Source organism: Malania oleifera, chromosome 1, assembly GCF_029873635.1.
Source record: "Malania oleifera isolate guangnan ecotype guangnan chromosome 1, ASM2987363v1, whole genome shotgun sequence".
Taxonomy (NCBI): Eukaryota; Viridiplantae; Streptophyta; class Magnoliopsida; order Santalales; family Ximeniaceae; genus Malania; species Malania oleifera.
In genome coordinates, this window is record NC_080417.1 from 81,131,836 (window position 1) to 81,149,580 (window position 17,745).

The following is a 17,745-nucleotide window of genomic DNA, read 5'->3' on the forward strand; positions in this document are numbered from 1 at the left end:
CATTAGACATGGCAGGCTTAAATAAAGCTTTCGTGAAAACATAGCCTAACTGATCCACACATTTCACAAATGGACTCCTCACAACTTTCTTCAACAGAGTCGTCCCCCCCCCCCCAACAAAATGAGGGTCAACTTCAATGTGCTTCGTCCTCTCACGAAAAAATAGGTTGCTGCCATTATAAATGGCAGATTATGACAAACATATCTGTGGGTTTAGATACGAAGAATCTCATTTATGACATACTTCAACCACATAATCACACTCAGTACTTTAGCCATTGATCTTATAACTTTAACTATTTCCAATTACTACTCAGTACTTTAGCCACAGATATATTCAATTTTTAAATGTCTTAAATTTCCTAATCGTGGATGCTTAATTGCTAATTTTCTATGCTTATAGCTTAACGAATTAATTTTTTTAATAGGTCTAAATTGTGAATCCATAATGGCCTAAATTGCTATGCTTAGTTATTGTTACTTTTGAATATTAAAATGTACAAATAAATTTGCAAGAAAATACAATATAACATGTAATAACTCTTAAGTATTAAATGCAATGAAACTACCATGTATTTAGCATTACTTTGCTTGATAGGCCTAAATTGCGTAATCCCTAATAGCCTAAATTGTTATGTTTGCTTAGTTATTGTTATTTGAATGTTAAAATTTAAAAATTAAATTTGCAAGATAATACAAAATAATATGCAACTATCAAATATAATGAGTAGGAAGACTATAATCTATTTAGTTGTTAGTTAGTATTTATCAATTATTACTTAACTATTTTTACAAATTTACTATTAATTAAAAACTTAAATAATAAACAGTTAAAGTGATAACTGATAAACCTTAATATTAAGCAACTTAAATTTATATAATCTATCATTCATTTTATGTAATAATGTTCCAATTTCAATTTCCATTTTATTCTTACATACAGACCATAACTTCCATCACAATTTTAATTTATTTCTTATGTGTAGAAATCATCAAATCAAGATGCCATGTGATAAGAAAGGAAATGAAAAGCTTCCTATTGGGAAATTGTTCAAAATTTTGCCAATCTAGTGGAGGGTAGTAGGCATGTTGTTGTGTTTTTGTGTGGAAGACCATTAAAGGAGGATTACATGCTTGAAACAACACTTGCATATAAAAATGTCAACTGGTTGGGAGTGCAAATGTGACCACATAGGTGAGAGAACAAATGATGAAACACCTTCAACAATATGCCAAGAAGAAGAGAGAGAGAGAAAAAAAAAAAGACCAGAACAGCTAGAAGCTCAAATTAGATGAGATTTCCAAAACATGAGTGACGAAGAAGATTCAATGACGAAAGAATGAGATTTTCCCAAGAGGAAAGCATATGGTCACAACAACAGTAGGAAGAGAGATAGAGATCTAGGCCAAGAATGAGTGGATGAAGTAATAATGAAGTAGGGGTGGCTTTGGTAATGGTAGTTCCAGTGATTTTAGTAGAGCTCAGACATAAGAAGCTAAAGGTAGTGGAAGGCAATGAATCAATCCTGATGACCCTGATGGATCCTATTATGGAAAGAAGCAAAAGTTCCAAGTAAACAAAAATCAACACCAAACTCCTAATAGGTTTAAAGAGTAAATTAAGAAAAGCAAGGGGAAAATCCCTAATTCATAATCAAGTCCTAGCAAAAGTAGTTGATTTCTCCATTTATGTAGCATATGCTTAAAGTTGCTACAAAGGTTGGAAAGGGGGTGAACAGCTCTACAGCCTATGAGAATGAGGTGTTTGAAATTTATTTGGAGCATAAAGGGTTACATATTTCCTTTTGCTGGTATATAGAGGGGCAAAGGTGTAACCATTATGTCTAATGGTTGGTCAAGACCAACTAGAAAACACATAATTAGTTATTTGGTTTACTGCAATAGAGGTATCGTGTTCCATAAGTCAATTGATGCCTCATATGAGCCTAGCTAAAATATTTCAAGTAATTTTCTAATTTTGATTATCTATTAAAATTGTAAATAGTTTTATAGCCTTGTATATTTTTAATTTAGTAATAGTTGACACTAATTACTAAATCTAAATCTATAATTAGATTGTAAATTAATTGCTCCACAAGCCAGGCATACATTAAACATTCAAAAGCTGTTCCAAGTCCAGCACAATAGTCAGAGAAACAGGCCCATTCCAATGCATCCTCACTCCTTGCCCTGCTCCCATTGTAGCGCTAGCCACCTCAGTTCCTAGTACTGTCCACACAACCAATTCTGTGTGCCAGCATTATGCAGAGAGTCTGCTTTGCCTGCTTCATAAGCATCACACCACTGTGCCATGAGCAAACATTCCTTTGCCTCAGCAGTACTACCTCACTCCATCAAATGATGTGCTGAGACTATACATCTTTGACTACATTAACATGGTCAATCAACAAAACTAGCATGCAAACTCTTGCATGAAAAAATAAAGCACCCTCCCAATTCTAGTGCTTTGGAAGCACCTCCCTGATCTTCCAAAGACCAACAATAAACCATCCAAAATCCAATTTGCTGCCACCAAAGAGGTCCTCATCTATTCATTGCACATTTGGTTATGCTCAAGAATAAACCCCAAAAAACAAATACATTCCCCACTCCTGCCAGTCTCAGATGAAAGGATATTCCTTCAATCTGTACCAAGTGCCATGGCAATTGACAGCAACAATCATGTGAAGAGAGAGCAAAATGGTTTCTGGAATCTTTACTAGTATATCGTGTAGTTAGTGTAGTTCAAAAAATGTACTTTAGATACTTCCTTTCAAGCAAATATGTAATGGGAGCGGTTTGGTATTCAAATCAATTTGGTAATAATAGACCAAGGCATATAGTTAACAGATATATGAACAAAATTTGGCATGAAGTGTCCCATTGTAATCATGAACCAGCGAAGAAATGCATATTACATTCAAACATGGATATTCATACAAATGTACCTTATCCACAATGGTACTTAGAAGTCCCACACCAATAGGCTGCATGCTTTCAAACTGAATTGTGCTTATCTGCGACAAATTACACATAATAAGATGTCTACTTATAAGCAGTTTCAGGGCTTGACAAAATTTCAAAGCATAGATACTATTACAAAATCCTTAATAATCTATCCAGCACCTGGTAAGCAAGTGATATTAGATCTTGCACTTGGAGGACTAACCAATCACCAGAGGCCCGTCCATCATTCGAGTGTTTCCTTGCCAAAGAGAGGTCAAAGTGTGCAGGATTCTTTCCAACTGCGGTAGGCAGATGACTCAAGCACCTAAAATCCAACAAAGGAAAATTCCTTTGTTAATATGAATATAGAAACAAAATCAAGGCAGAAGGTTACTTTTTCAGTTATATTCATAAAAATGCTTTTGAAGAGTGTGATGGTTGTGTTTTCAAGAAGACTGAATTAGAGGTTTGGGTGTCTCAAGGGGGTGTCTTTACAAGTACGTAAAGAACAAAGACAATATACAATGAAATCCACTTTCCAAGACATGTGCAAAAAACAATGTAATATGAACCAAATATATCCACCATGCTACGAACAAAAGCTTCCAAAACCATAATTGTTACTTTGTTAGTAACTTCAATAATCCATGACATGTAGTGCAACTAGTGAGCTTCTCAATAAATCCACATAACCATTCATTTCTCACAACAATTTGGCATACTACAATACGATGGCTCAAGTTAATCTTAACAGAGATAACATTAACAATTTGTTGCACATAAGGAGACCACACAGGGCTTCGTCTCCAAATATTATGTGATGGATTTAGCAATGGAAAGACCTTCTCATGGAATGACTTTTGTATTCCCAGAAACCATTATTTCCAATTCCAAATGACTTGGAGCCTCTGGAACACGTATGGCTGTTTTGGCAAATGTTGGGAGTGTCCAGAATCTTTGGAACTTCCTAAATTTAGAGGTCATGAAAGCCCCACAAGGATGCCAGAAGGCAGCGAATTTGTGCAGTCCTAGTTATTATAAAGGCATTCAGTTAGATAGAAAAGCCCATAATTTTAACAATAATTCTCTTGCAGCTGCCTTGGTAGAACATTGTATTTCAAGCTTGTAGGAGGGCTGTTTCATCTGACTGTTTTCAAGGAATTTGATTTTCACCTTTAGAAAGATTGTTGGTTTTATGGGCTTGACCTTTGTTGATTTATTTTTATTGTTACTTTCTTTTTGTTTTTCAATTAAAGGAACTAAAGCATTGTGAAAAAAATTTAAGAAGTCAAACATATATTTCAACGTTTGTTCATTCATTTACTCAGTCAAGAATATCCAGAAATAAAAAAGCAGGTAGACATACTCAGCAGCAAAAGCTCGAGTTCTGAATCTCAGATGGTTATCCCTATAATGATTGACATTGGAAGCACCATACAAGTTCCCATGCATTGGCACACCCTTAGAGACGGATACCATATCTTCATCATCTCCAAAATTGAACCTAGTGTCACCATCTGTTCCATTAAGAGAATCCTGCTCCATAATATTGATCTCATTGTTCCTTATAGCCGATACAGCAAGAACCTGGACACAAGTTGCAGGAATTATGCCATCTATAAGAACAACAACAACAACAACAACAACAACAACAATAATAATAATAATAATAATAATAAATAAATAACCAATCATTTCCGCTGCTCACAATAACGACCACTCGTCCCTGCTATTCCAGATAGTTAACAAAATTCAGAAGGGACACCTGACTCTGGGAGTCCACGTAGGCATAAGATCTACCAGAGGTCCATAATACCACAATCATTTCATTGCCCTTTATCTTTTGTTCATGGAGAGTTTAAAAAATGCAATAGAAACATTTGGTATGCCAAAAGTCATACAAGAATGCTCTTAGTTTCAGGAAACAGTAAAGTTAACTTTTGAATTTCTAAAAATAAGATCAATTAAAAAATGAGAACAACCTGAAATAGTAGTGTTTTCTGCTTTTCCTTAATTTTTTTAAAAAGAGAAAAGAAAAAGAACAGATACAAAAGTAGTTTCTAAACTCAACGGGCCATCAAGTCTCTAGTTATTATCATAACAATATATTTTAGGTATTTTTTTTAACTAATCAGATTTAGAAACATAACACATACAAACAAAATGAGCACTTGATCTCAACAATATCTTTCAACATAGCTATGGTTACCAGATAACATAACGAAAACTGAAAACTGTCCACTCTCCCTATTTAGAGATGACTGAAAATAAATTATTGCCAACATGTTCAGAGGAATGTGTTCAAACAAACATGGATAGCATATTAATTCCTCAAGATGCACATGATGAATCCCACTCATCATTCAACATAGGAATCTCCAACCCTCCAAGTCAGCCAGCGAGCAGAAGTTGATATAAAATTTACTAAACATGGAGGGATTTCAAGTGGGGTTAAAAGTTCTGAAAGCTAAGAATAATTATACATAATAGAGGAGCTCCATTATACCCTGGTATTGATGTGCTAACCTTTTCTTTGGCTCATATGTTTCATTTATAATTTTTTTTCTTAAATTCTGTTACACGGAAGTCATCACAGCATGCCCACCTTTACTACCATTGAAAATATGCAAGATGTAGGATCCATTCTAATAGAAAATATTGAGTTTATAATTGGATTAGAGAAAATGAATAAGGACTAGAACAATGTGTTTGTAATGCACAGGCACTGCATCCATTGCGATCATCTTTATCATAAACAACCTGAAAGGTACACCAACCATTGTGCAAGAAATAAGTTTAAATCCACGTACTCCAAAGGAAAAAAACAAAAAGAACAAAAGAATTCCAGGCATTCCTAATTAGGGGATGTCTGCTTGATTTGAATGGCCTCTGAATAGAGGTTATGTCTAAACTACTGCAATAAATAAGTGAACTGTTTAGACAACAGAACATTTGGTGGTAGCTTTGAATGTTCTTAAAATTCCTCTGATAGAACCACGCAAAGAAACATATCTGATTCGGATTTAGATGTCTCTTTCCAATTTTATCCCTCATAAAAAATGAAAATGACGAAAAACTCAAGTGATAATAATTGAAATAATAAATTTTATTTTTATACAACAATAAATAATATTATTGTTACTTATAATTATTAAATAAATATACGACAAAGAAATATTGTAAACAACAGCAAACCAAACCTTAAGTCTCGTTAGGTAGGTCGGCTATAAGTCTAAAACAAGGAAATATTATTTATGTTAAATTAAAAATTTTGACTTATATAATTGCTTTTTAATCAATCAAATTCATGCTCCTCAGCATTGAGAAGGTTAAAATTGAAAAACAGTACATATTTAGATATTAGAAACCAAACAGCTAAAAAGAAATTCATATTTTAAATTTAGCGACCAGTTCAAGTTCAACTCAAAACTGGTTCATAAAATCAGATTTGAATTCAGTGTTCAGCACTTAGCACTTAATTTTACCAAACACCCCCTTAGCCTGCAATGGTTCTAGGAATTCCTTAGATGAAATGCTCATCCCCATTTATTTTTTTTCGTTGAGCCATTTTCTTTATTTCTTTCCCCTATGCCAGCACCTAAAAAGCATTCAACATAAAGAAAGAGGGAAATAATTGTCAGTACTCTGCCTCCTTTTCCTGCTCTCCAGCCTTGGTCACCTTAAAGACACCTTCTACTCATTCTTGCCATCCCTACCCAACCTGGCTCTATATTTGTATGTTTCTGCATGTGCACACCCAAGTGGGCATGTGTCTCTGCTCATAATACATTGAATTCTCATAAAAAATGCTCCCAAAATGTAGAAAATGAAAGGAAAAAACTAGACAAAGATCTTTATTAACCACTGTCCTATAAATATCATAAACCAATACCTCCAACAAAGCAAAAGGCGTTGAATTCAAATCAACACCAAGAACAAAAGAACTCATCCACTCTATGATAATATAGGAATTCATAATTACATTAGGTGACTAGGGTTCTTGCAGATAACATAGCCTCAACGTGATGAGTATGTTAAGGTCTAGACTTTTACAAGTGGTTTAATTTTGTTGACAATATTCAGTAAATTGGAAAAAACGCAATCATAGTGAAAGGACAACTTCTCTATTTATGATATATGTCAATTACATGACCATAGTGCCCTTACTATCTCAGGTCACTAAAGAAATACTACTAAATAACCAATAACACTCTCCCTCAAGCTGGAGCATAGATATCATATGCTCCTAGCTTTTTACACAGATCAATTTAACTAGAGCACTTTGCAACACTTCAGTGAATAAATCAGCAAGTTGATATTCAGACTTCACATAAGCGGTTGCTATGAGCTTCTGCCTAAGTTTCTCCCAAAGAAAACGTCAATCAACTTCAATGTGTGTTTCTCTCATGGAAGATTGGATGGGAGGCCATATGGAAAATGACTTGATTATCACACATCAATTTTATTGGTTGCGACTTTGGGAAATCAAGTTTTAACATCAAGTTCTTCCTCCAAACTAGTTCACATACCGCATTGACGACAGCCCTATACTTAAACTCAGCACTTGATTGATTGAGCTACCACAATTTGTTTTTTACTCTTCCAGGATACGAGGTTAACACCAACAAACACAAACACAAAGGACCCAGTTGTAGATCATCTAAGGACAATCCAACCCAATCTGTATATGTATAACCCATGAGTGTGAACCCAATCCTAAATTCATGACATGAGGCCTCTCCTAGGTGTACCTTCTGGGTATCACAAAATATGAATGACAACATCCCATTAACTTGTTCTTGGAGAATCAAGAAACTAGCTTATAACACTTGTCAACTGTGAGAGAGACCAACAAGTCATCAGTATCACCAGGATCAGCCAACAAAGAGAAAAAAAAAAAAGGGCAGCCCGGGTGACAAGGTGGTCTATAAAAGATACAGACATTTCCACACCCTAGAAGTATTCAACATTAAATATTCAATCAAACACTTCATGCACAGATAACAGTTCAGGCTCAGTATACGTTTATTGTTATCACCTGCGATCACAATATCATCCACATACACAATGAGCAAAACCTATGAGCAGTAATATAGAGATAGAATACGGAGTGATGTGTCACACATAACTAAAGGCCAAATTCAAGCACTATTGCACTAAACCTACCAAACCATGCTATGGGAGATGACAAACCAATTTTGACTCCTAAGCAACAAAACCCAGCTGGTTCCTCAATATAGACCTCCACCTAAAGAACACCGTGTAGGAAGGCATTCTTCACATCTAACTAATGCAAAGGCCAACAGAAAGTGTTGCTAAGGAGATAAAAAGACGAAGCGGTGGAAGTTAGCCAACTAGGAAGAATGTGTCAAGTCTGAATCACACGCTTGAGTACCTTCAGCAACACGGTTGGCTGTTAGGCCAATCACAAAACATAATTAACCTTTTATGATGAACAACCAACGACATCCAACCACAAACTTATCAACATGAAGAGGCATCAATGCTCAAGTATCTCTTAAACATTGTGGCCCTCCATGGAACGGATGATAGTTAATACACAAACTTGGGAGGGGAAAGAGTATATAAAATGATAACAAAATGGTAGCATGACATAGACAATAAATCATAAACAGTCAAAAACCAAAGAATGATGCTAGGTACATGTGTGTTTACCTTTCCGTTCATGAAACCAAAATTCAGCTACAGAATCTAGACAACTTTCTCAACCTTTGAGTCATTATCATATGTGCACATGTTTATGAGGATGATGTAGGCAATTAGAAGTATACAACTTAGATAATGACTTAGGAAGAGCATTGGCATAAGAGAATATGCCAAATTCGAAAGACTAAGCATATGAAAGGACTCATTAACTTCAACAGGACTCGAGCAATTAGAATAATATGGTGTAGACAAATAAGGTATGAGGGCAATACTTAGGTTTTTCTCTCGGGGCCATGTTAAGATGCCATGTTAAATGTTTTAATAAATTGAAAAATCAAAGTGTCCATTTCTGATTGGGTTAGATGTTATGTCCGTGGATCCGATCCGAGAGCCTCTTTTAAGGGCCTTACACCTTTGCGCAATTCACTTCTGATCTCGACGAAGCTCCTCAGAATCAATTGGCAAGAGGTCAACGATTGCAAGAATTGCTCAAACCTTCGACGGGGGGCATCTAAGACTGAAATGACGGGCTTTTGCCTTTGAAAGATATAGGTGCTCTACACTTGTTGCCTCTCGGGTCGAGTCTCAGAACAAGCTTGATAGCCTCTGGTTTTGGTGCTCTACTGTGGTTTCCAATCAGCTGGCTTGCCATGATACTCCCAACAATTATCCTTGGAATGGCCAGGCTTTCGGCAATGTTCACACCATAGGCGGCCCTTTGGTTGCTTGGTATTTGGCCCACTGTAGGTCCCATGGAATACAAATGCTAAGCCCTCTGGTATTGTGGTTGTAGCTTCCTTCTACATGACTTTGCGCCTTGCCTCTTCACGCCTCACTTTAGCAAACACTTATCGAGTGGATGGTAGAGGCTTGCAGCTGAGAATCCTTCCTCGTACATCATCTAAATCTTGATTAAGGCTTGCAAGGAACACAAAAACTCTCTTCTTTTCCAATATTTTCTTGAACAATGCACTGTCCTTAACATAGCGCCATTCTTCTTTGTTGCTTAAATCCAGTTCTTGCCATAGTGCCAGCATCTCCATGTAATAGTTTGTCACCACCCTCTCGCCTTGTTTCATCTGCCATAGGTGTGTCTTAAGTTCAAAGACTTGGGAAGCATTCTCCTCATCAGAGTAGGTTTCTCGGACTGCATCCCACACCTCTTTTGCTGTGGGCAGGAACATATATGTTTTCCCGATAGTTGGCTTCATGGAGTTTATAAGCTATGAGGTAATCAAGGAATTCTCCGATCTCCATTGCTGGAGTGCCACAACATTCGTTGAATCAAGTTTCTTTGAGCCGCCGGAAAGATACCCGAGCTTTCCTCTACCACCGACTGCAAGTTTCACAGGCTGGGCCCATTCTCGGAAATTCTTCCCATTGAGTTTTTTTTCCGATAGTTGGACAGAAGAGCCATCTAGTCCATTTGAACTGCTGATGGCATTGTTTCGACTCATTTGAGTCTCTGAGGTTGTCAACTCTCGACTATTGATGGAGTTGTTCCCCATAGTTAGCTTGGTATAGGAAAAAAACCAGCTCTAATACCATGTAGAGAATGAGAATGAATCAATTGTATATTCTTTACATACTCAGGTCCCTATTTAACATGTACACAGAGAATAAAATATGGAAAAACAGAAGAGGACACAACTTGCAGTTGAGATGTGTGGTTTAGTTTCGGTGGGGCATCTCAATTTATAGCCTCTGGCTTGTGGCAAGATCTCATGGTAGGCGGTGGTGGCTCACCCACCATGGTAGGTGGCGGTGGCTCACCTACCATGGTAAAAGGCCATCATTCACCAACTGTTGGCCATCATTCACCAACCGTGGCCGTCGTTCACACTGTAGGGATTTCTATAGATAGTGAGTTTGATAATGATGGAGGTCTACTAATAGACGAGGTTTGTGAACAACTAAGGGTTCGATCAAATTATTCTAATTTGAAGCCCACTCCACATTTTGAACAACTAAGGTTTGAATCTCAATTGCTCAAGAACCATCTTCAATTCACATGTAGTCTTGAAAAAGATTAAGAAATTAAACAAATTGCTCACAAATGCGGCAATGCAAACTAATTTTTATTGTTAGGAGTAAAAAATCAATGCTCCAAAGTGCTTATAGTACACTGATACTTCAGTTTCTTTAATATCAACATATTACACTTCGTCACAAAATATCATGTCAACAATCAAAATATCACACTGCAGATCATAATATAATGGGGAAAAAGAAAAAGCAAAGTCCTGCAGCTGGACTAATTTCTCATGAAACTGGAAATTAAAAAGGAGAGACTGGCACTTTTCTTGATGTGCTCTTCCAACCCGTGGGGCATGTGAGCCGCCGGAGAAGGTCCTCCAGCAATGAAATTTGAGGCGAACCTAGATCAGGGGATCAGGATTGCAATGAATGTGGTGATGTGCAGAAATAATCACAGGGAATTAGAGATTTCAAAAGGGGGTAGCTTGGAAAATTTTCAGGTGGTGCATGGTCCACCCTGTTTATCGGATGGAAAATTTTTGGAAGGGAGCCTTTCATAGTAGTCTGTTTTCTATGGTATCGATAGTGTTGTAATATGGTGGCTGGAAGATAGGATTTGAATTTGAGGGACACGACTGTAATTTGGCTGGAAGTTACACCAGATCAATCCTTCAGATTTCTGGGATTTTCCTGCAATTTCTGAACTTAGCTGTTGGAGTTATCTGGTTTGATGCAAGGTTGAAATAATTCAAAGTGATTAGCATTGATTTTGATGTAGGACAGCAACTTCAGAAATCAGAGAGAGATTGGAGGGAACAGTGTGAGTAAATTAGAAGAAGAGCACAAGAAGAGAAGGAGAGATAGGGAAAGAACATAACAGATTTACAGAATAGAAACAGAAAACAGCAGAGAGAGAAATGGAAGCAGATATACAGAAAAGAATTAGAAGACAGCAAAGGGTTAAGGATGGAACAAAGGAAAGGGGAAGGGAAGAAGGATGAGGAAGCAGAAGAGTGAGAATGTTGTGATTGTGGTTGGGCTCCGAATGATACAGGACAGCATCATGGAACTACAGAATACATATAATTTGGGAGAGAGAGAGAGAGAGAGAGAGGAGAGGACAGGAGAGGAGAAGGGAAGAAGAAGAAGATGGAAGGAGGAAAAGAGAAGAAAGGAGACACAAGGGGGAAGCACATGTTCACCTCCAATTCAACAAAAACCAATTCCCACATGGATTTAACACAGTATTTATAAGAAAGCCTCTAATACAAGAAATTACATATAAACCCCTAAACTACATGAAATTAAAAACACACCGCTAAAATAAAAATGTATTATTAACAAGCTCCCAAAATACGCATAATTGTATGCTAATTAAACTAAACACACGATAAACAATTAACTAAACCAACCACCCCTTGACCCAGTTATTTTGATTTATTCACCAACAAAGGTTTTCCTATGGTTCGGCTTCTTGTCCTACATCAAGCCTAATGTAACTGTTTTCATACTTTCTTTGTTCTTAGGAGGATATATTGTCCTCTATTCTTTGTAACTTTCTTTATTTTTTGTTAATGTTCCTTTTTCTAACCAAAAAAAAAAAAACGTTACTCTCTGAAACGTGCACGTGCTACCAGGTAAGGCATCAACCAAATATAAGAGACATTTTCCTAATCTTCATGAAATAAAGAACAAATCAGGATACATGCAGATGTTCCACAAAAGTTCTACCGTATATGCATTCACAATATAATAAAGAGATGAATCATAGAGCTTCATAAAATAAAGTTTTTTAGCATATAATGGCAGGTGCAAGAGAAAGAACTGCATTTATGAAAGGAAAAGGTTACCATGTTATGACATATTGATATCCAACGAGATGGACACGAAGGACATGAGGCATAGAGCAATCTCATAATTGTAGTACGCACCAAATTTCCAATCCTAAAAAAATGGAATGAATTTACAGAAGAAACATTACTACAAAATCTAAACCCATAATACTATATCATAATTGCATATACTAGGCCTTAACTCATGAATTACCAAAAATTCTAAAATATTATGGCAGCTGATGCCAGGATAAAAGAAACAGAAGCACAAGGGGAAATGAAGCAGTACTTTGAATCAAAAACAGATATACACACAACAACCAAGCATTAAGTTCTACCATCATGGCCAGCCATATGAATCCTAAATCCTTTTTCCCATTCTTCTACCTATCTAGAGCACAGAATCCTTCCAAAGCTGAAGGTCCATGAAATCATTGCTATTACCTCAATCTAAGTTTTCTAAGCCTACACATCCCCTACCTACTGCCCCTAAAGTCAATCAATAACATTTATTCCCAGAGAACTCTGTGCTCCATGATTCTAATGGTTGTAACATCATAAACACCTTACAAGTACCACTCCCACAACACAACAGATGTATCCATTTCTTGCTTTATCACTGAAAGTTACCACCCATGTCATAAAATTCTTGCTCTGCATCTTTGATCCAAATTATTCTGTCCATCCCTCACCCCTCTACTATGCCCTAAACAAAAGCATCAACACATGAAAATAAAATCTCTCTGCAAATGTCTCACATTTGAAAAATGCTTCATCTTCTAAAAAAGCATCCTATCAGCGTGGAAATTTTTATAAAATTGGGTTTGATTTATTCATCTATTCATAAAGTATCTAGACGATACATGTGTTGTAAGAGCTTCAGGAAAATATATAAATATATATATATATATATACATATACATATATATATATATATATACATATACATATACATATATATATATATATATTAAACACAATTATGAGTTTATGACTCACATGAAAAAGACGCTAAGTTAGCACAAACAATTTCACACTTAAATCCAAGATAGATTCCCACTTGGTTTGAAAAACTGATAATGCTAAAATATTAGGTAAAATGGAAGTCATCAGTACAACGATAGGTTTCTTGCTCTATTTATAACATATTCCAAGCACATTACAAGGACCATATTACCCTTACTAACTCATGCACTCATGCCTACAAACACAAGAAATAAAACAATAAGTAACACTGCCCCTCAAGCTAGAGAATATATATCATCTGCTCCTAGCCTTCAATTTAAGATTTTCAATCTGCGATTCAATCAATCTCTAACATAATTGCTAGAATCTTTTCTTTATTGCTTTTATTTTATTCGATTACCTTCCATTATTCGCAATAAATTTGGCATAGCACCAAAAGAGAATAACATAGGGAGGGGCATCTTAGATAGTTTGCGCATTTGAAATGGAAGCCAAGTAGTGCACTAAGGAGGAGAAGTGAGATAGTTATTGTTAATGGTACTAGAAGAGGTAGGGATAGACCTAAAATAACTTGAAATGAGATAATAAGGGAGGGATTTAACAGCTCTTACGTCAGTTGAGAAAAATGCCCTCAATTATGTGAATTGGTGAAAAAGGATTCTTATAGCCAACCCCACAAAGTGGGACTTGAGGCTTGTTGTTGTTGTTATACCTTCCATTCCTTGTCTACGTCAGTTTCGTGCTAAAAAGGAAGACAAAATAGAACTTCAAGCCTTATGTTGCGTTCACCAAACCATTCTTCACTCTTGGAGGGGTATAGTGTACTCCCATTGGGAAGAAGCAACATACTCATCCGCTAAGGTGGTATTCATGTTTCATTGTGCTGCTAAGATTCAAAGTTGGCTTTTTAGTGTTTTTTTTTTTTTCAATTATTATAATTATTTTAAATTAATTCTTTCCTTTTAAATTCAAGAAAGAATATGAATGAAATATTTCCCTTCAACAGCATAAAATTTATATTTTTATTAATTTTTCTTGACTCATTCACTTACTTTCTGTTGTTTAGGGAGCACATACACATGAAATATGATTTTCTATTGTCAAAATTAAAACAAAATTTACTATTTTCCTTGTTGTTCATATATCAATATATTTGTGTCATATCAAACTGTTTTGCAAATTGGAATTTTTTATCAAATCTTACAATTCGATTCAATTAGACTCATAATCATCAATTCCCAAAATTGGAATTTGGATTCATGATTCGAATATTGATTTGACAACTATCCACCCCCCCCCCCCCCCCAAAGGCTTTAGTGAATAAATCAGCAAGTTGTGATTCAAACTTCAAGAATCATAATGAGCTTCTCAACAAGTTTTTCTCGAACAAAGTCACAATTAACTTCAATGTATTTCATCTACTCATAGAAGACTAGGTTGGAGGAATAGCAGCTTGATTATCACACATCAACTCCATAAGTTGAGAATGTGGAAAATCAAGTTCTTCTCACATGTTCTTTAGCGAAATAAGGTCATGTATAATGTGGGTGATGGCCCAATACTTTGACTCAACACTTAACTGAGCCACCAGAGTTTGCTTCTTACTTTTCCAGGATATTAATTCCTTCCCTTAAACAGCACAAAGTTTATATTTTTATTAAATTTTCTTGATTCATTCACTTACTTTCTGTTGTTTAGAGAGTGCATACACATGAAATATGATTTTTCTATTGTCAACATTTTAACACATTTTCCTACTTTGCTTGTTGTCTGCATATCGAAATATACGTGTCATTTTGAACTAATTTGGAATTTTTTACCAAATCTTACGATTCAATTTGATTCAATTAGACTTTTAATCATCAATTTCAAAAATTGGAATTTGGAATCTCAATTTGACAACTATGCCCCCCATGTATTTCATCCACTCTTGGAAGACTAGGTTAAAAGGAATAGTGGCTTGATTATCACACATCAACTTCGTAGGCTGAGAATGCGGAAAATAAAGTTGTTCTAACATGTTCTTTAGTGAAATAAGCTCACATATAATGTGCACCATGGCCCAAACTCTAACTCAACACTAAACAAGCCACTAGACTTTGTTTCTTACTTTTCTAGGATATCAAGTTACCAACAACAAAAACACACTACCCAATTGTAGATCTTCTATCACTAGGTGACCAAGCCCAATATGCACCTATATACATACCTAAACACAAGTGTGTTCCGGATCCTAATATAAGAGACCTCTCCTAGGTGCACCATTTAGGTATCTCAAGATATGAATGACTACATCCTAGTGGACTTGTTCTCATAGAATCAAGAAACTGGCTCATAGCACTTGTTGTGAAGGATATATCATGTCCAATGGCTATGAGGTAATTCAACTTTCCAACAAGTTTCTGGTATCTTCCTGAGCTAGCCAACAATCACCTACATCTGATACTAACTTGCTGTTAGGATCCATTTTTGTATTGACAGTTTTGGATCCCAATAGCTCAGTCTAATCTAAAAAAGGTACATGCTTCATTTGTTCTCAAACAGTCCCCAAACAAGATCTATATAATTATCAATGCCCTTAAATCCTTAGTATGAAATTTAGTTCATACAAAATTCCCAAACAAGATCTATAGAATTATCAATGCCCTTAAATACTTTGTATGAAATTTAGTTCACACAAAATCCTTCAATCATTATCACAAGTAATCAAAATATCATCCACATACACAATGAGTAGAATCCTACAAATAAAATACTGAGTGATGTATCATGCATCAACGAAGATCAAACTTAAGTGCTATGACGCTTAAGTGCTACAAAAATAAATCATTCAAACCATGCTCTAGAGACTATTATCGAGCACAAATTGTGACAACCTCAAAGCAACAAACCAGCCAATTGCTCCTTATAGACCTCCTCCTAAAGATCATATAGGATGCATTCTTCGCATCTAATTGATGCAAAAGCAAATGACATGTAGTGGTTAAGGAGATGAACAAAGAAGCAAGTTTGACCTTTGGCAATCGTCGATAGTCAATTTTTGACCAAACAAATTTTAAACCAAATTATTTTAATATTTTTCCAAAATTCAAATTTTTTCTTTTAGAAACTTGCTTTAAAAAATGTGAGATATGTTGATATTTATGTTGGATGTTTCAAACTTTAAAAAAAATAAAAATAAAAACAAAAACAAAAAAAAAACAAAAAAAACAAACTATACAACAGCAAAACCAAGCCTTAAGTCCCACTAAGTGGAGCCTGCTATATTAACCCTTTTCCTCCAATTTATGTGATCATGGACCATTTCTTTTGTTAGATTCGAGGCTATTAAATCCTTAGTCACTATCTCTTTTCACGGTATTTTAGGTCTACCACTACCTCTTCTACTGTCCCCCCCCCCCAAAACAGTAACCAACTCACTCTTCCTCACTGGCGCACTATGTGGCCTACGTTGCAAGTGTCCATACCATTTGAGTTGTCCCCCCCTTATCTTATCTTCTATAGGAACTACACCTAACTTACCATGAATATGTTCATTCCTTAATTTATCTTTCATTGTTATACCACTCATCGATCTAAGCATTCTCATCTCGACAACTATTACATTTTGGATATATTCTGTTTCTTCGCCGCTCAACATTCTAATTCATATAACATAGCTAGTATTATAGTCATCCTATAAAACCTTCCTTTTAATTTTAAGGGTAGTCAACGATCACAAAGCACACTTGAAGCACTTCTCCATTTTACCCAACCCGCTTTAACTCTATGGATTACATCATCTTCAATGTCTCCTTCAGCTTGCATAATAGATCAAAGGTATTGAAATCTACAAGTTTTATTTATTTCTTCATCATCAATTTTAACTTTGTCTCTAATATTCCTCCTACCATTATTGAAATTACATTTCATATATTCTATCTTATTTCTACCTATCCTAAAGCCTCTAGATTTAAAAGCTTCTCTCCATAATTCTAACTCAGCCTCTACTCTGCCCCTAGTTTCATTAATTAATACTATATCATTTGCAAACAACATAAACCATGGAACCTCATTTTGAATACTCTTAGTTAGTAGATCTCCTAGGCATAAAACCAAATTAATTTTCTGATACCTTCGTTTCTAACCTTATTCTTTGTTCAACTACCCTTTCCCATAGTTTCATCATATGACTCATAAGTTTAATTCCAAGATAGTTATTACAATTTTGAATATCTGCTTTATTTTTGTATATAGGTATTAAAGTTCTTTTTCTCTATTCATCTGGCATTTTCTTAGTTTTTATAATTGTATTAAATAAATTAGTTAACCATATTATTCTGTTATCACCTAAGTATTTCCAAACTTCAATTGGGAT

The 17,745-nt window shown here is 35.5% G+C and overlaps 1 protein-coding gene across 2 annotated transcripts in view; it reads right to left on the minus strand.

The window, feature by feature from the left end:
* The window catches only part of LOC131145049 (protein SWEETIE), a 146,930-nt gene that overhangs the window by 20,752 nt on the left and 108,433 nt on the right, over window positions 1-17,745 (minus strand). For both annotated transcript variants that reach the window (XM_058094101.1, XM_058094092.1), the window contains exons 31-34: window positions 12,441-12,534; window positions 4,313-4,533; window positions 3,127-3,271; window positions 2,949-3,017 (exon numbers count right to left, since the gene is read on the minus strand). In XM_058094101.1, the coding sequence (XP_057950084.1) occupies window positions 2,949-3,017; window positions 3,127-3,271; window positions 4,313-4,533; window positions 12,441-12,534 (529 nt within the window). The remainder of the gene's footprint in view (window positions 1-2,948; window positions 3,018-3,126; window positions 3,272-4,312; window positions 4,534-12,440; window positions 12,535-17,745) is intronic.